Genomic DNA, 18,975 nt, shown 5'->3' with positions numbered 1-18,975 from the left:
TGCATATTACAGTGCAACATATATTAATTTCAAAATAGACTTCACAATCATGCATAGATTCTTAAGTGTTGTGCTGAACTGACAGAAGAAGATTAAAATAGGCAACTGTTCACTAGCACAATCAGTTCAAGTGGTTCTCTCAGGAACACACATACCAAAATTTCATTATGTGTTGTCAAATTTGTGTGATATATTACTTGCATAAAATAAAAAACAAACACCTTCAGTCACAATTGTAATTTTATTTCAATGCACAATGCATTTCAGGCCCTGGGGGGCTCACCTTCAGGTGCTTCGATAGTTTACATAAATTTTTTTTTCCAAATTTAGGTTTATTCTGCTCCTGTTAACATTGGATCAGTGTATTACAAAGCAGTGCATTGTGAATATAAGTTTACAAAACTAAGACAAATCAAAAAATAACCATTTCTCATAGTGGATACATAGTTTTGAAGTACTCATACGGCACTTCAAAACAAAGGATCCACTACTGAAAACAGTATGTTATTTTTCAGTTTGTCTTAGTTTTGTAAAGTTATATTCACAGTGTGCCACTTTGTGATATACCATGAATGAATCTAAATTTGGGACAAAAGTTGATGTAGGCTGTCAAAGCACATGAAACCCCCAGGGCTCAAAATGCATTGTGCATTGAAATAAAATCTAGATTGTGATTGAAGGCAGTAATTTTACTTTTTTTTATGAGAAAAACATTCATGCTGCACAATGAGACAAGATACTAGGATAAATCTCAATTAAAATTGCACATGAAATTATATACAGATTCATGGCAAAGGAATCAAAAAGTATGTGTCATGTGTATGCGTCTGAAGAATTTTCAGACCAAAAGACTTTCACAAAACATGGAACGACTTTTCCTTGGGCCTCAGAAAATCTGACTACCATTTTAAGTAGTAATTAATCATTATTTAATAATAGTGCAGAATTCAGGCTACTAAAATTAAAATAAGTTAAAATTACTAATACTTCATAACCTGAAATATATGAAGACGAGAATGGGATTAAAGTAAGCTTGGTAAAACTATTAGAAGGTTAAAGAATAATATCAATGAATTTCTGATTTGTTTAGATGAACTGCAGCTTACTGATGGCTGCTCTAAGATGACTGTCCACCCACAAAGTCAAGGGAGTGACCATATCCATAGAAGTCAAATGGCCTCATCCGGTACTGAGAGCTCTCTCAGTGCAGCCAATCTAGTCAGTTGTAGCTATCAGATGACACTGTGTTTGCTGCATCTACATACTCTTAAATGAAAACAGGCATAAAACGTGGAGTTAAAGATCACAGAAATGTTTCACGTTATTGAGTTTGAAGTTATTTAAATACATCGACATCTTCAGTAATGATACTCTTTGCATACAGTATTGAGTACTATGGTTGGTAGCAACTAGAAACAAGCAAATATCAGTCTGAAATAATAGATCACATTTAGTCTTATATCAAAACAGCTACTCCCATCAACCAACTCACCAAGAATCTTCTTATAAGGAACCGTTAATACAAGTTATGCAGATATAATGTATACATTTGACTACTGAATATGAATGATGAATTTTATGGGTATAATTTGTCATTTAGATACTGCAGGTCTGACAAGGAAAATGGAAGAGTTGCTCTTTAGTTTTAAAAGTGATAATAATCTAAAAATGTTGACTGTTTTAGATTTTGCAGTGATTGGTAAGAGGGTGTTTGAAAAGTTCTCGGAACAGAATATAAAAAAAGTACTTACATCACTGAAACTTTTTTTGTTTTTCTATACAGTCTCATTGTAGAGTAATGCACTTGGTCCAATGATGTTCCAGTGCCTTGATCCCATCTTGAAAATGAGTTTCCTCTAGACCTGCAAAATAGTTGTCAACTCCAGCTATCAATACTTCATTTGAAGTGACTCTTCATCCACCAAGAAAAATTTTCAGTTTTGGGAAGAGATGGAAGTCTGACAGAGCCATATCAGGTGAATAAGGTGGGTGTGGCAACAATTCATACCTTAGTTCATGTAATTTAGCCATGGTGATGGCACATGTGTGTTGATCCAATGTCAAGAGTCGCAACACCCATCTTGCAGGTAATTTTTTAATTTCTAATTCTTCAGTTAAAATGTGATATATCCTTTCAGATGACATCTGGCAAGTGTGAGCAATTTCACGCACTTTCAATTGGCGATCCTCCATGACCATTTTGTGCACTTTTGTAATGATTTCTGGAGTAGTGGCACATCTTGTCTGACCACTGCATGGATCATCATCTAAGCTCTCCTGACCAAATTTAAATTCATTTGTCCACTTAGCAAAAGCTGAATATGCAGGAGCAGAGTCTCCCAGTGTATTATGTAAATTGGCATGAATGCCCTTTGCTTTCATACCTTTCTTTACGAAGTACTTAATCACTGCTTGAATCTCGATTTTTTCCAGCTTTTCGAATCATTATGTGGGAAGAACAACAGAACCACATCACTGCCACAGCTCTCTTCCAAGAGCACTGACATGGCACATGTTTACAGGCAATAGTCCAATGAATATCACATGAACAACTCATTGCTCCAGCACTGACCTCTTGTGGTAATACTAAGAACTTTTCAAACCACCCTCATATCTTAAAGCTTGTGGAACAATGCAGAATATCATGAGAATTTTGACAGGATGTATAACTGTATATGGGAGTATTCTGCATTCAAACTTCAATTCAATCAAAACCAAGATGGAACTTAAAGAGATTTATTAACTCTCAAAACCACATTACTAAGATAAATAAAGGTGTTGTTTTCAACAAGAGTAACAGAAAGTCTCAAACGAAGAGTAATAATCAGGAGTTGCTCTGGTATTGTAAGAATAGGTGTGACACCTCACTGCAGACATCCCAAGCGACAAAATGCTCAGTGTCGGGATTACATTCTTCCATCTTTGCACTCACACACAAACGGTGCAGAGCAACATTAGAGATTGGCACAATTGACTATCGCGTGCGCTTTCAGCATTATCAGCATGTAGCAGTTGTTACAGGAGCCACCTTGGTGAGAGTGGAGCATGGTATGTCTTCTCTGTTCCGGACAGCAAAATGAACATATCTTCCTGAGTGAATGATGTATTTTGGTTCATCTTAAAGTGGTTCAGATAGTGGTGGAGTGGGAGGCCAGATTGTAGCCTCTTCCTTCTCCTCTCTCAAAATCTTTGGCAATGTAGCCGGAGCCTCTTAGAATGTGTAGGTGGCTTAACCCTATTCATTGAAACTGTAGCTTGTCTGCCATTAATAAGAAAGTCCATGGTATGCAAACTCCTGTGCAGAACACAGTGTGCTCCAGTGTATGGTGGTTGCAGTGGTGGTTTGACAGCATCCATGCAAAGCATAACCTGAGTGCACATGTCGAGATCCTTATGCACGAATGTTGGGTGCTGTCCTTGCCTAGTAGCTCTGACGGATTTCATGCAGTCCACCATCTGACATAGAGTATATAGGCATTATGGTTATCTTTGTAGAATCATGGTCTTAATGTTGTGAGTATCCACAGAACTTGGCTAGCTAGCATGAACAATTCCGACTCGAATTGCCTCCCCCTGTTGGTTGTTGTATGAAGAGGGCAACCAAATCTGGCAAGCCATGTTGATGTGAAAGCTCCTGCAAGAGTTTCTGCCAAAATGTCGTCAGTAGGAACTGCTTCTGGGCAATGCGTGTACCTGTCAACCATTACCACCATTAGACAGTGACAGCTGTCAAGGCAGTTGTTCTGCCGCATCTAGGTGAATGTGAGCAAAATGCACACTGACGTCCAGGAGTTCCCCCACTGGAGAGTGCACATGTGGTGCAACTTTGTATAACTGGCGGTGGGGGAAAGCTCTAGTCCACTGACAGCAATCTCTGTCCATGCCTAGCCACACAAACCTCTGTGACCCTGGTGTAACTGTCATGCACACTCTAGAGTGACACATGTTATGAAGGTTATTGAGCACTGTCAGGCAGAATGTGGTAAGTACGTACGGTCATGATCTGCCATACCGTATGTCACTGTAGACCTCGCCGTTTTCACCTGGAATGTTGACCATTTGCAATTTTAGCGAAGTTTTGTCGTCACATGATATTGCTTGTAGTTCATGATCTTCATGCTGTGTGACTGCTAGCTCTGTCATGTTCAATGGTTGTGAAATACCAGAGACTCTGAATAAGCAGTCTGCTAACATGTTGGTCAAACCAGAAATGTGCCACAAGTCTGTAGTGAGCTGGCTTATAAACTTGAGTTGGGGTACTGCCGTGGTGAGCACTTGTCACTGTTCTTATGGAATGTGTGTACCAGCAGTTTGTGATCAGTGTAAACTGTGAAACCCTATGCCTCAACCTGTGACTTGAAGTGCTTGATGGAATGGTAGATAGGCAACAGGTCCCTATCAAACATGTTCCAGCACTGCCGTGAAGTAGAGATGGGCAAACTCGTTCATCCTTGGGAACTAGTTCACTGCTGATCGTTCTTTTTTGGGAACCATTCATTTTTACTCGTTCACTGTTCATTTGTGCTTGGTGTATGGTTCTTATGAAAAACTGAAAACTAGTAGTGTAGGTGACTGAAGGAGGGAGGGCACCAAGAGGGGGCCTTGCCTCCCCCCTGGAGTATAGAGTTTCATTACAGAACTCTTACACACTTTTAGAAGTAATTTCTGTGATTCTGCAGAACCTCTCGTTTAGCCAACTGCAGCGTTGTGTTGTTGATCGCAGGGGAATAATATAGGGTGGTGCACAGAAAACTGGCCCCGAGTACAGATTGCTCGCCAATTATGGACGATGTGTTGCCCATTACGAACAGATACAACAAACAGACAAACATGTAATAATTAGGCAGTGAAGAAGTAAAAAGCTAATGCAAGCAACAATGGCAAAATAATCGATGACGATGTTTAGAGAGCTGGAGAAGAGAACATGAAAATATCACGTGATGTGCATGGGCTATAGCACATGTAGTCTTGTAAACCTGTTGGTGGCTGTTTCCCAACTTAATAGACCACAAGTGTCTTGCATAAAATTCTTCATTTCGGCTTCCACTACATAGCTATGCTACATTGTAAACAATAACTGTTTACATCCTATATATACTTCACATTGTCTCTGAGTTCGTAGGCGAAGTAGACTTTATGGAAGCATAAAATAAAATGTGGTTTTCTCATCATACTTGCATCACACGTTTAGTAAAAATTAGGTTTTTATGTTGCATTATTAAAGTCAATGCAGCAATAATAATAATAATAATTAAGTTTGCAGTAATAAAGTTTTTGGTTTGAAAGCTCCTTCTGAACAAATGTTTTTGAGATAATAAGTAAATACAATTTTATGGCAATCTATGTCTTTTCAAATGGAGAGGCACCGCTTTTCCTACTGAGCCAAAATAACCCACAACCTTCTTCTTCTTCTCTCTCTCCAGGTAGTGGTCAGGAATAGTCCTTGCATTGAGTGCTCAGTAATTGGTGCATGGATGCCAGGCTCCTCCTTTTTTAGGGACTACGTGTAATGCAGACACCCATGGACTGAATGGCAGGCATATAATTCCTTCCTTCAACACAAGGCCAAACTCTGCCTTTGCTATTTTGTGTCGTCTGGGTGCTAATCTGCAAGGGTGACATGACACAGGTGGTCCATCTGTAGTTTTGGTGTGGTGGACAGTGCCATGCAACACCTGTTGTGGTGCTCCCGGTGGTCTAGTTAAGGCCAGAAAATCATGCAGTACTCTACATCTGCTACTTGCACAAGCTTGATGCTACTTGTTCTAGTGTCATGGTGATATACAGTGGCTGTCAAACACGTAAGGCTGTCCACTGGGCAGGCATTAGATACATCAGGAAAAAGTTCAAAATGTGGCAAAGAAGTCAGTGTCTATAATCACCTCAGCCATTTCTGCTGCCATGAAATTCCATGCGAATTGTCTACAACATCATGCCATGAACAGTAAGTTGGGATCTTTATATTGTTATCAGCTGCCAAGTTGACTGCCGTGCATGGCCTGCAGTAGCAGAGTGACTTTCTTGGTAAAATACTCAGATTAGATCATGTATATATTAGATATTTCCTTCCTGAGGCTCATTCCGTTATAAACAGGTACCAGGAGGTTTGTGGCAGTCAGTGGTGCCTACTAACAACCGCCATTCCCATTTGGGAATGTACATGGGCTTGCACACTTTTTTTGCCTGTTAACCGTATCTGCAGTGGTACCAACAAACTGTGGAGCCACACTTGGACATGGAATGCGAAGTGGAACAACTCCTTGAATGTCATCAACTACATCCTCTATGGCAGCTTGTATTAACTCGTGAAAGCAAAGCTACCATCTGTGCGCTTAAGAAGTCCATCTTGTCGGCTAGGGCATCGTAATCAGCACATGACACAGTAGAGGTTATGGACATACCACTGATAGGAACAGTTATTGTACCAACCTGCGAGCACTACACGATGGTATCTTGAATGTGGTCAGCAAGTTCTGCAACCACCTCCAGTGACATGTCCAATTTCATAGCAATGATAGCTTCTACCTGGGCTGGCAGATTGTTGCTCCAAATCATGTGCAGGAGGTTGTCTGGAATGTTGCTGATGTCTACTTTGTTGCAAACATGATGAAGGTATTGTGAGGGCTTCCTGTCACCAATTTCTTCTTGAGTCAATACCTGGTGCATGCAATCTCCCTATGAAATCACTATATGACATATCAGCTCCGCTTTTAATCTGTCATAGACTTTTTCCATCAGAGGTGCTGTTATTATGTCTTGGACCTCTGTAGCATTTTGATGGTTGAGCTGGCTTATAACCAAAGAGAATTTAGTGTTATCCACATTTGTCCCAGCCTGAGCAAACCACAATATGGGATTCTGGGGCCAAAAAGTCAGGAGGCACCCTGCCAGGTGCAATACCATTGATAATTCTGTCACAGTTTGTTAACTCTGTATGGCAAAAATTCTTATCCAGGGTCCTAACTGACAGGATGTATTGTATATTGTGTACTGAACCGAGGACCTAGAAACGATGGAGAGGCTTTATCCCACCGTTGCCCTCAGTGGTCCACAACCCCACAACAGGCCACAACAAAGAAAGCTTCATCATAGGTTTAAGAGTAGTCGAATCATAGCTGATAAGGAAAAGCTGAACGAAGCGAAAAAGAGCGTAAAGAGAGCAATGAGAGAAGCATTCAACGAATTCGAACATAAAACATTGGCAAACAATCTAAACAAGAACCCTAAAAAGTTTTGGTCATATGTAAAATCGGTAAGCGGATCTAAATCCCCTATTCAGTCACTCGTTGACCACGATGGCACCGAAACAGAGGACGACCGAAGAAAGGCAGAAATACTGAATTCAGTGTTCCGAAACTGTTTCACTGCGGAAAATCGTAACACGGTCCCTGACTTCAGCCGTCGCACGGACGCCAAAATGGAAAATATTGAAATAAACGATATCGGAATTGAAAAACAACTGCTATCACTTAGTAGCGGAAAAGCATCCGGACCAGACGAGATACCCTTAAGATTCTACAGTGATTATGCTAAAGAACTTGCCCCCTTTCTATCAGCAATTTATCGTAGATCGCTGGAAGAACGTAAAGTACCTAGCGACTGGAAGAAAGCGCAGGTCGTTCCCATTTTCAAGAAGGGTCATAAATCAGATGCGAATAATTATAGGCCTATTTCGCTTACGTCAATCTGTTGTAGAATAATGGAACATGTTTTGTGTTCTCGTATTATGATGTTCTTAGATAATACAAATCTCCTTCATCATAACCAACATGGATTCCGCAAACAGAGATCATGTGAAACTCAGCTCGCCCTATTTGCCCAAGAAATTCACAGTGCCGTAGACACTGGCGAGCAGATTGATGCCGTATTCCTGGACTTCAGGAAGGCATTTGATACGGTTCCGCACTTACGTTTAGTGAAAAAAATACGAGCTTACGGAATATCGGACCAGGTTTGTGATTGGATTCAGGATTTCCTAGAAGAAAGAACACAACATGTCATTCTTAACGGTTCAAAATCTGCAGATGTAGAGGTAATTTCGGGAGTACCGCAGGGAAGCGTGATAGGACCTTTATTGTTTACAATATACATAAATGACTTAGTTGACAACATCGGTAGCTCCGTGAGGCTATTTGCAGATGACACGGTTGTCTACAAGAAAGTAGCAACATCAGAAGACTCGTACGTACTCCAGGAGGACCTGCAGAGGATTAATGCATGGTGCGACAGCTGGCAGCTTTCCCTAAACGTAGATAAATGTAATATAATGCGCATACATAGGGGCAGAAATCCATTCCAGTACGATTATGCCATAGGTGGTAAATCATTGGAAGCGGTAACGACCGTAAAATACTTAGGAGTTACTATCCGGAGCGATCTGAAGTGGAATGATCACATAAAACAAATAGTGGGAAAAGCAGGCGCCAGGTTGAGATTCATAGGAAGAATTCTAAGAAAATGTGACTCATCGACGAAAGAAGTAGCTTACAAAACGCTTGTTCGTCCGATTCTTGAGTATTGCTCATCAGTATGGGACCCTTACCAGGTTGGATTAATAGAAGAGATAGACGTGATCCAGCGAAAAGCAGCGCGATTCGTCATGGGGACATTTAGTCAGCACGAGAGCGTTACGGAGATGCTGAACAAGCTCCAGTGGCGGACACTTCAAGAAAGGCGTTACGCAATACAGAGAGGTTTATTATCGAAATTACGAGAGAGCACATTCCGGGAAGAGATGGGCAACATATTACTACCGCCCACATATATCTCGCGTAATGATCACAACGAAAAGATCCGAGAAATTAGAGCAAATACGGAGACTTACAAGCAGTCGTTCTTCCCACGCACAATTCGTGAATGGAACAGGGAAGGGGGGATCAGATAGTGGTACAATAAGTACCCTCCGCCACACACCGTAAGGTGGCTCGCGGAGTATAGATGTAGATGTAGATGTAGAATCCATCTCACTCCAGATGAGTGTAGCCCCGAATGATGTTTGCGTGGTAGAGTAATTATGGTGTACGCAACATGGAGACAGTTTTTGCGCAGTAATCGCTGACATAGTGTAACTGAGGTGGAATAAGGGGAACCAGCCCACATTCGCCAAGGCAGATGGAAAACCGCCTTAAACCATCCACAGGCTGGCTGGCACACCAGACCTCGACACAAATCCACTGGGTGGATTCGTGCCGGGGACCGGCACTCCTTTCTGCTCGGGAAGCAGTGTGTTAGACCACGTGGTATGAGAGTATCCTGCATTCGAATTTCTGTTCAGTCAGAAATGAGATGCAACTTCAACAGATTATTGACTCTCGAAACCACTTTACTAAGGTAGGTACAGGCATTGTTTCTAATAAGAGTAACAGAACATCTCAAACAAAGAGTAAACCTCACTAGTTGCTCTGCTGTGCTAAACATACATGTGGAGAGTCGCTGCAGGCATATCACTGTGTCACAGGCAGGAAAAATGCCAGCATGTGGACGACATTCTTCTTTCTTTGCACTCACGCAAACTGTGTTGCAGAACATTTGAGATTGGCACAAGTGATTGTCACATGTACCAACTGCAGCATGAGTATGTAGCAGTCACTGCAGCTTAATAGAAAAATCCACAATACACATGGCTCCAACAGATAATGTTGAGTTATCCATGAAAAACACTTGATGCCTTATTAAAATTTTTAGCTTCTAAACAGAAGGAGGTATGTTAGCTGGAAGTTTTCATTTAAACTTTTTAGAACAATACTGTTCTAGAATTATAACTGAGTCCCTCTCAACTTCATATAGTCTAACCTCCCTCGTACAGTTTACAACAAGAGTTCTGGGAACTAGGAACACTACCACTAGTAACAGTTTTATAGACACATAAATACTGTGAAGGCTTAGTTCAAATTGAAGTTAGTAGTTTCTCTGGTCATTACATTTGATGATATTTACTCTCATAATAATTAATAAGAACTTGAAAACTACAAGAGCAATAAATGAAAAGTACCTGGAAACAGCATTCCAAACAAATTCGATAACATTCAACTACATCAGACATCTCTAAAATAGCTGTCAGTGTTATCAGTTCTCTTGTTTGTAATGAAATAAGTAGCAGAATAATCACATGATTCTCTTTTAAGGTACATAACTCAATGGGTTATTTATGTAATGAATCTTTTCTTAATGGTATTTTCCAGGACAGATTTAAATATGCTGTCTTCAACTTCAATAAAATGGAGACAAAACTATAATAAAGGATTGCTGCCCCTATTACTGCTACCAGATTTTTAAAAAAATTAAAAAAAACAAGTCCAATGGAATTTAAACAAACTTAGTGCAGCAGAAAACTCTCTGGATGTACAAAATGACTCTCAGCTGAACAGGCTGTATTAATTTTGATAGTTATTATGCTGAAATCAATAAATCAGAATATATTAGGTGTATGTTATGGCTGACTTCAGTTTTTATTGTGTGAACAATGATACTCTCATGCAAAAGTTAAACCAAGTGACGTGGCGCAGTGGTTAACCTAACCACTGTGCCACCTCGCTCAGTTTAACAGTGGACTTGCTTTCGGGAGGACAACAGTTCAAACCCACATCCAGCCATCCTGATTTGGGTTTTCCATGATTTCCCTAAATTGCTTCAGGCAAATATCGGGATGGTTCCTTTGAAAGGGCAGGGCCAACTTCCTTCCCCATACTTCCCTAATCCAATGGGACTAATGACCTTGCTGTTTGGTCTCCTCCTCCCTCCAAATCAACCAACCAAAGCAAAAGTTAAATTATTAGGGAATGGTAAACACAGAAATTTGCAAGCCAGTTATCTTCATTTCTTGGCAGAAAATGGTGTTGATCACGTAACAATAGGCACTTGGAATTTTAAGCAACAACACATAATCTACCACAGTCTTCTGCTGTTTCTGACATATGTAAATGGCCTTACACTTCCATTATCAGAAGTCACTAATTCTTTCTTTCCTTTAGGTGATACAAGTATGGATATAAAAATAGTATCAGTCCTTTTACTTACAAGGCAGCTGATGCAATCAGGAAGTGGACAAAAGACATGGAAACACAGAGAGCACAACAAATTACCATGGCTAATACGGTGTAGGAAAACTGTTAGCATCCAAAACAACTTCCAGTCATCTCAGAATGGATAAATACAGCTCCTGTATGGTTTCCAATGGAATCTTATACTATTCTTCCTCCAAAACAGTGTCAAGTTCAGGTAACAATGTTGGAGGCAGATAGCACTTGTGCTCCCTTCTCTTCAAAGTAGACCACAAAGGCTCAATAATGTTCAGATCTGGTGACTGTTGTGGATAGGGAAGATGCAACACTAAATCCTTTTGCTCATAAAACTAGTTCTGGACAATGTGAGCTGTGTGAACAGGGGCCTTTTCATCTTGAAACATAGTATCATCATTGTGGAATAAACATTGTACCATGCGATGGACCTGATCAGCCAGATGGTCACATAATATTTGGCAGTAATGAGACCTTGCAGAGTAAACATGGGGCCCCTGGAATACAATGATATGACTGCCCAAAGCACCACCAAACCCCCACCACATTTCCTCCTGGGACATAAACTCAGCCAGAAGTTGGAAACAGTGTGAAAGACTCATCTGACCAAATGGCTTTCTTCCATTGCTCCATATATCGAGTTTTATGGCTTTGGCATGACATTCTCCTGCTATGACATTTGCATCACTGATGAATGGTTTTGGAATTCCAGATCACCGTGCAGTCCTCTGATCATGGGGCTCCCTTTGTATTGTTTTGCTGCTGATAGAGTTAACGAGTGACTTTTGCAGCTATTACCCTCTTATTTTTTGCCACGATCCTCTTCAGCGACAATCCATCACAATCCCTCAATGCGCAATTCTGTTCCCTTTGTCACTCAGTGGATGATGTTTTTCCACTTTACCTGTATGCCATATAAATTTTTGATATGGTGCCTCTTGAACAAATATTTTGGCTACCTTGGTTACTGGAGCACCTACCATGCAACATCAACAATTTGCCCTCATTGAAGTTCACTTACCTTCGACAACGCACTCACAATCACACACGAGCACAGTCTATGGGCTTGGTTAGCATCTATGTTTATGTTCACTCATACATTTTTTGCAGTGTTTCTATTGTTTTATCCAATGCTTGTACTTAAAAACTTCTAGGAATTCTAGTGTGAAGGCTTACAGATTGAATCTAAATGCCAATGAGTACAATTAATACAAATTTAATATTAACAATGGAATGTACAGATGGACTGCATACATACACAGTTAGCTGAAGATGACTCGACTGATGAAGATGTTCCTCCCGCAGGAAGGACTAACTAATATCACTGCCAAAGAGTTTTAATTTTGTGATATTTCATCATCAACAGTGGGGTCCCCTCAGAGCCCTCCCATGCAGTGTGGAGCACTGATGGGACAAGGCCAACAAATAGCCCAGCCACTCACATGTTCTAAATGTAGTTTTGCATGATCAGCCATGCTGTGCCCAGCTGCAATGAAGAACATGACCATTCTATTTCTTGGCAAAGAAATGCAGTGATGATGCACCTCCTCCATTGATACTGGTTAAGGTAGGGCGAGGTCGACGGATGCAGTCATAGCAAGATTGCCGGTCGCTGTCAAAGTTCTCAAGTTGTCTTGGCAGAAGGGTCACTTGTGGCGGAGGCAGATGAGGTGGTGCATTGCCAGCCCCCTTTTCTTGTGTTTTGGTTTTTGTCTAAGCAGTACTTTTGCAAAATCCAGTCCAGGTTGAAGGTGATCCATGGAGACGGTGGTTGGCTTCCCATGTAGTACTATGTCCCCCCATTTCAGTACTCGATGTGCGCTGAAATATAGTGGCTGCAATGCTGGTCTTTGTACACAAAATTTTATGATGAGGTGCAGTGTTTGAGGAGCAGAGTTGCTATTCACGTAATGTGTTGTTTCACCCTATGGGCTGGGGTTGATAATTCCTTAGTGGCTAGTGGTTGTGCTGGAAAGATGAATCTGACAGTAGGGTTAGTAGCTTGTTACATGAAACATCTGTTAATGAAGCCTAACTGTCTTCTATGAATGTGGAAGAAATAGGACCCAGTGTCCATTGGCCTTCATGGCACATAAGTGCTGCCTTGATTTTTCAATGCCGGCATTTGACATGTCCATTGCTGTGCGTATGATAGGCTTTGATGCAGTAGCACTGTACACTGCAAAAGTTAGATAGCTTGCAGAGTAATATGAACTTGAACTGGTGGCTCTGATTGGTAACAATGGACACTGATCAGCTGGAATGCGATGCCCACAATTTTATGAATACTCTTGCTGTGAATGACACAATCAGTCGTGGTATCTTCTGACTCCAATAGTGGGCCAACCAGATCGAAGTGGACATGTTTTAACTGACCAAGTGTCACATGGCCTTGTACATGGCTAGCAGTTCCCAGTTATAAGCTGATCACTTACATTAAGACTCGGTTAGCTTCTGTGAAAAGATGTGCATGTTGAACACTCATGCAGTCCTGGAAAGCTATGTAAGTTTCAGTCCACAGTTTGCAGCCTCGCTTCACATCAAACCTGATAGATCGGTACATAACAGGATTAGCAGCAGGGCATACCCCCAGCTTCAGCAGCTATTGAAAATAGGCTTTCTCACTGTTAGCTGAACGTGCGGATAGGGTTGGTGTTGTGATATGTCACACCAGACTTTCATGGAGGAACATTGAAGAAGTTTGCAGATTTTTGGATCCTGTTGTTGAGCTGCAGTGAGATCTTCATAGTTGATATTAACTGGCAGTGCATTAACTTGAGATAGGTAATCTGCCACAATGCTCTTGAGGTGCTGAACATCGATATAATCGAGGTAGTTGAACTGCAGTGGGGGACAGTCATTTTCTGGGTTGTGTATTGCATCTGCCAGCAGTTTGTGGTGCATGTAACTTGTTAGGGCCCACCTTCTTCTTTGAAGTGTCACATGACCTCATACATGGCAAGCAGTTCCCAATTATAAACTGACCACTTACATTAAGACTCGGTTAGCTTCTGCGAAAAGAAATGTAACAGTTGTTTTTGCCCATATCTGTTTGCTGTAGTACTGTGCCAACTGCAGCTTCACTTGTGTCTGAGGCAATCAACAAGGAAGTTGCTGTGACAGAATGGTCTAAAATTTCATACAAAATTGATCATGCCAAGGAAAAGCCATAACTGCTAGGCGCCTATTGCAGTCCACATCTTGCATTTGGGTGGCTACATGACATTGAGCAGTCGCATGCCTGGCCACCGAAACAGGAGTGAAACCAACACAATCATGGGCATGCCCCCTCACTATCATGAGGCATGTTGTTGTCGGCCATGTGTATGGCAGTCATGGCTGGCTGAAAGTCATCACTTCTGGGGTGGTCACTCATGACATCACACTCGTGAGTGTACATGATTGCTCAGGACTGGTATCTCCTCATGGGTGCAGCCAGTATGCCATACCTGAAAGTTGCTGGTTGCATTCACTGTTGTGCATTGTGTCCGGGCATTGTCATTGCTGTCAGACTGCAAAAAGTCTGTCAACCAGAAATACACTGTCCACTCACAGTAATGTGACCACCTGTAAAAAATCTGAATAAACACCTTTTGCAGTACGGACCATTGCAAGACATTCAGGAAGAGGGTCAATGAGGTTCTGGAAGGTACTAACAGGGATGTGAAGCCATGCCGACTCCAGTGCTGTGGCCAGCTAGGTTTCTCGGATGAGGATCCATGGCACTTAGAGCCCAGTGGAGGTGGTTCCAAACGTTCTTGACTGGGTTTAAATCCAGAGAATTTGGTGGTCATGGAAGTAAGGTAATCTCATTCTAGTGCTCTTCAAACAATGCACTATGCTGCAAGCTGTGTGACATGTTCCACTGTCCTGCCAGTAGATGCCATCAAGGTGAGAAAAACAAACTGCATGAAGGAGTGGACATGGTCCTCAAGAATATGCATTGATCAATTCTTCCTTCTGGAATGATGAGATCACCCAGGGAATGGAACAAAAACATTCCCCAGATCATAATGCTCACTCCTGGTTGCATGGTTTTTGCTTTCAGACATTTCACACTGTACATGCCAATGGCTATCTCTTCGATGGAGCATAAAACTTGATTCATCTAAAGTGCTACCTATCACCATTCAGTCGATGTCCACTTGTGGTACTGGCATGCAAATGCCAGCCTTTGTCACCGATGAACAGCAGTCAGCATGCGTGAATGCCCAAATGTAGCAACATTTGCTGAATGGTTGTTGAGGAGATGCTGTTGGTAGCCCAATCTGGGCAGTCAGCTTCTCAGCAGTTGCACATCTATTCACCCATATATGTGTCCACAACCGTCGTTCACCTCTGTCATCTGTGGCCTGTGGTACACCACAGATACCTTGGTGCCAGTTGTGAATAGTGTCATCTTGTCATGCATGTATACTTTAACCACTACAACACATTAACAGTTTACAGACTTAGCCATATTGGAAATGCCTCCTCCCTTTGCCCCGAAAGCCAATGATCGTGCGCTTTTGGAAATCAGATAAATTGCTCTGTGTCCCTGTGACATTCTTAATATACCCTCCATTGATAGTGCTGCCATCTTCTGTTTGTGAGTGATTATTGCATGTTGATGTCAAAAATATATGGTGGTCACATTAATGTGACTAGTCTGTGTAATTTTTTCCCATAATATTGTATTTGTGTGAAATTATTGCTGACTGTATCTGAGGTGGTAATTTAATTAACCAGAGTGTTCTGTCTGGCATGAGAATCAGATTGATCAGTGCATAGAGATTTCTCCACAGCTGAGATGGTCTCCTGCCCAATCTTTCCTCATTATTTATTTGTTGTAGCAGTTGCTCTGGTCTCCTGATGAGTGGGTCTGGTCTCTTGATGAGTGGGTGCAGCAATGCCAGTTTTGCAGTGTCGAATTTGCCTTTGTTGGAAGGTCACTAATAATGTGGGCATAATCCTCTACATTGTTTAGTAAGGCTGCGAACTTGGAAGTATCATCGATGATTCTGTAACTGCATAGTATGAATTTGGTGGTTATGAACCTCATCACAGGTTGCTCTAGCTTGAAAGTTGGTAGTTTGGACTGAGAACCTGATCATATATGTGTTCCATGTAAGTTCTGTTGGCAATGTGCAAGAATGTTTGGCCTGAGATCAGCAGCAGATGAGATCTCGTGGGATGTGCATAGCATGGGATGAAAACTGAGAGTGTTCTTCATGGCACAGCTGGTTGGGTCTTGCATTGGATTACGAACAGATTCATCAGAACCATTCCCTACATGGATAGACTGGTAAAATCACATGAGGTGTTGTCATGCAAATAAGTATACTCTGTCTTGTTGATATCAGACACTGATATAGACAAGGAGGTCAAAATACACTGAACACTATTTGTGCTCACATTCAGCATTATTGCTGTCTGTGGTAAGAGGTGGTAGAATGTCTCTTTCATGTTTTACAACACTCATAATCTGATCAGCATGGAAGAGAACATTATGCGGGCCACTCTTAAAGTCACCATTCTGAACATATTTTTCAAAAAGCAGGTGATTGTGGAATGAATGCATTGTTGAAGCTTTCACTATATTATAAAGTACACTTGTTATCTCAAAATAGATGCTACTGCTTGTCTTTTGGTCACCTCTGTAAGAATTCTAGTGCATGAGGTTTGTGGAATGAAGTTGGATGCTAGTGAATGAGCTTAACAAGAATTTATTACTTCTCAATAACTCAGTAATTCTCCTAAAACTCCACAAACTATACAAAACAGTGTACTTAAACATGAAATGAATAAGTGAAAAACAAAGGACCAAATGTAGACTCAAAACCACCAACAACTGAAGAGAATAAAAACATCATAAAAACTCGAATAGCAAATCTCAAGGAGCAGATGGAAGCACTGCAGAATTTTTGAAATACATTCACAAGAAACTAATAATTGATCTGACAAATATTATAAATAAATTACAAGAGGAAGAGGAACTCCGATTTGAATGGGCATTAACACTACTCTCCCTCTTCATAGTGACCGGGATAAAATGGAGACTAGAAACTACAGCAGAGTATCACCACTACTGCTGATCTATCAGAAATTCTCAAGGGCACTGCTGAACAGAGTGGAAAAACAATAATGAAATGTACAGATTGGTGGATACCAAGAAAATTTCATGAGGAGCAGATCTTGCATGGAAAAGATCTAGAAAATGAAGCTGGTAATAAATATCAAAAACAGAATAGTCTTGGATGTCTTGTCTGACATACTATTATTATTTATCATATGATGACAGAAAAAAAAAATTCACAACAAAAATATGCATTACTATGCAGATACACAGAATCTCAAGTTCATAATGAGTTCATAACTGTAAGCCCAAGTTTGAAATCTAGTCAGAAGCTTCTCTGGGAAGTTGTGAAAGTCTTGCTTTGTCCCTTTGAAAGCTTTGAGGGACCATTCAAATGTCATATGATGTACAGTGTGCTCCTTTTGCCACAGTCACACTGAGGAAAGGGATTCAATCCTTATTGCTGCAACAGTGCTCCACATCTGGCTCAGTCAGTTCTGGTCCTGTTCAGTATGCACCAGTGTCATGTGGATGGATGAAAACCTGTTGTTCACTGCCAGGTAGTTTTAATTATTTTATGATGCAGCAAGGAAGCTTGCTTTTGCTATTGATTGTTCCAGAAGTCTTGTATATTGAAATAATTGTTCTGCAGACTGATTGCTATGTGCCATAATGGATTTGGAGACCTCAGTCACTGTGGTTCTGATAGTAATAATTCTGAATGAATTGCCAATTCTGGGTTGTTTTTTATTCTTGTCCACACTTTCAGCAATGACTGTGATCTCCTTATGGATATGAGCCAGTGCATGTTTGTGGGATGAATACATCCTTTGATAATGTACTTTGCTTGGTTGAGCTGTGTGTCAATTATTTTAATGTGAGCACTGTTTAGCCAGGTGGTACAGCAGTGCTCTACGATTGAGTATGAAAGAGCTAAATCTGACATAATTTGAATGACCTGTAATGCTTTGAAGACAGGAAGGTGTTCATATTCATTTTTTGTTGTTTATATTGAATATTTATGTTTAAGAAATTACAAAAGGACCTTGTAAGGATCAAGTCACCAAAGAACTTTACCTAGTGTGAACACACACTGATGGAGTACTACTACCTCTTTATATTTAATGTTTTTCTAGTTTCATTTTGAGGTGATGCTTGGTTGTTTGTTGCAAACACAAAAATAAACACAAGATTAAAATTGTTTTTCTGTATGTCAGTTGTGGATATTTTACATATGTGTCTGTTTTTTTAAAAGATGTACACTGCTGTAGTCAATGTCACTCTTTTTGAAAATATGGATCCAAACCTTTTGATGTGTCTGTGACATTCTGCAGCTACTGACAGTTCTGGAGGCAATGAGTCAACACGAAGTGGTCCACGAAAATTAGGACTGGATGATTTTCACTTTATAAAAGTGCTTGGAAAAGGTAGCTTTGGTAAAGTGATGCTGGCAGAGAGAAAGGGCTGTCCTGATGAAGTGTATGCTGTCAAGGTGCTCAAGAAAGACGTCATCATTCAGGATGATGATGTTGATTGTACAATGACTGAAAAACGTATCCTAGCTCTTGCAGCAAAACATCCATTTCTCACTGCTCTGCACTCCTGTTTTCAGACTAAGGTGAGTTCACTACTTGAAACCAATTCATTTAGATGATAGTTAAATTTTGCTGCTCATATGTTGCAAGAGTGCAATGCACATATTCTTAAATTCTTTTATTTACCCCAGTGACTGTCAATTTTGTTTCTATTCAGCAATCGTTTCCTTTTATTAGTACAATAATGGAAACTCCCAAATGAAACACACAAAAAGGAAAAAAAGGAAACATTGTGTGTGCTAAACAGCCCTTCACGTAATAGAGGAAGTGTTGAGCATTGTATAGGCAATAAACACACACAGCGACACTG

General features: G+C 40.7%; 1 protein-coding gene across 2 annotated transcripts in view; it reads left to right on the top strand.

The window, feature by feature from the left end:
* LOC124805447 (calcium-independent protein kinase C) overlaps positions 1-18,975 on the top strand; it is a 236,400-nt gene that overhangs the window by 135,400 nt on the left and 82,025 nt on the right. For both annotated transcript variants that reach the window (XM_047266011.1, XM_047266020.1), the window contains exon 9: positions 18,405-18,688. In XM_047266011.1, coding sequence (XP_047121967.1) covers positions 18,405-18,688 — 284 coding nt within the window. The remainder of the gene's footprint in view (positions 1-18,404; positions 18,689-18,975) is intronic.

Source organism: Schistocerca piceifrons, chromosome 1, assembly GCF_021461385.2.
Source record: "Schistocerca piceifrons isolate TAMUIC-IGC-003096 chromosome 1, iqSchPice1.1, whole genome shotgun sequence".
Taxonomy (NCBI): domain Eukaryota; kingdom Metazoa; phylum Arthropoda; class Insecta; order Orthoptera; family Acrididae; genus Schistocerca; species Schistocerca piceifrons.
The sequence above is the reverse complement of the archived record's forward strand: the minus strand, read 5'-3'. Positions and strand labels throughout refer to the sequence as shown.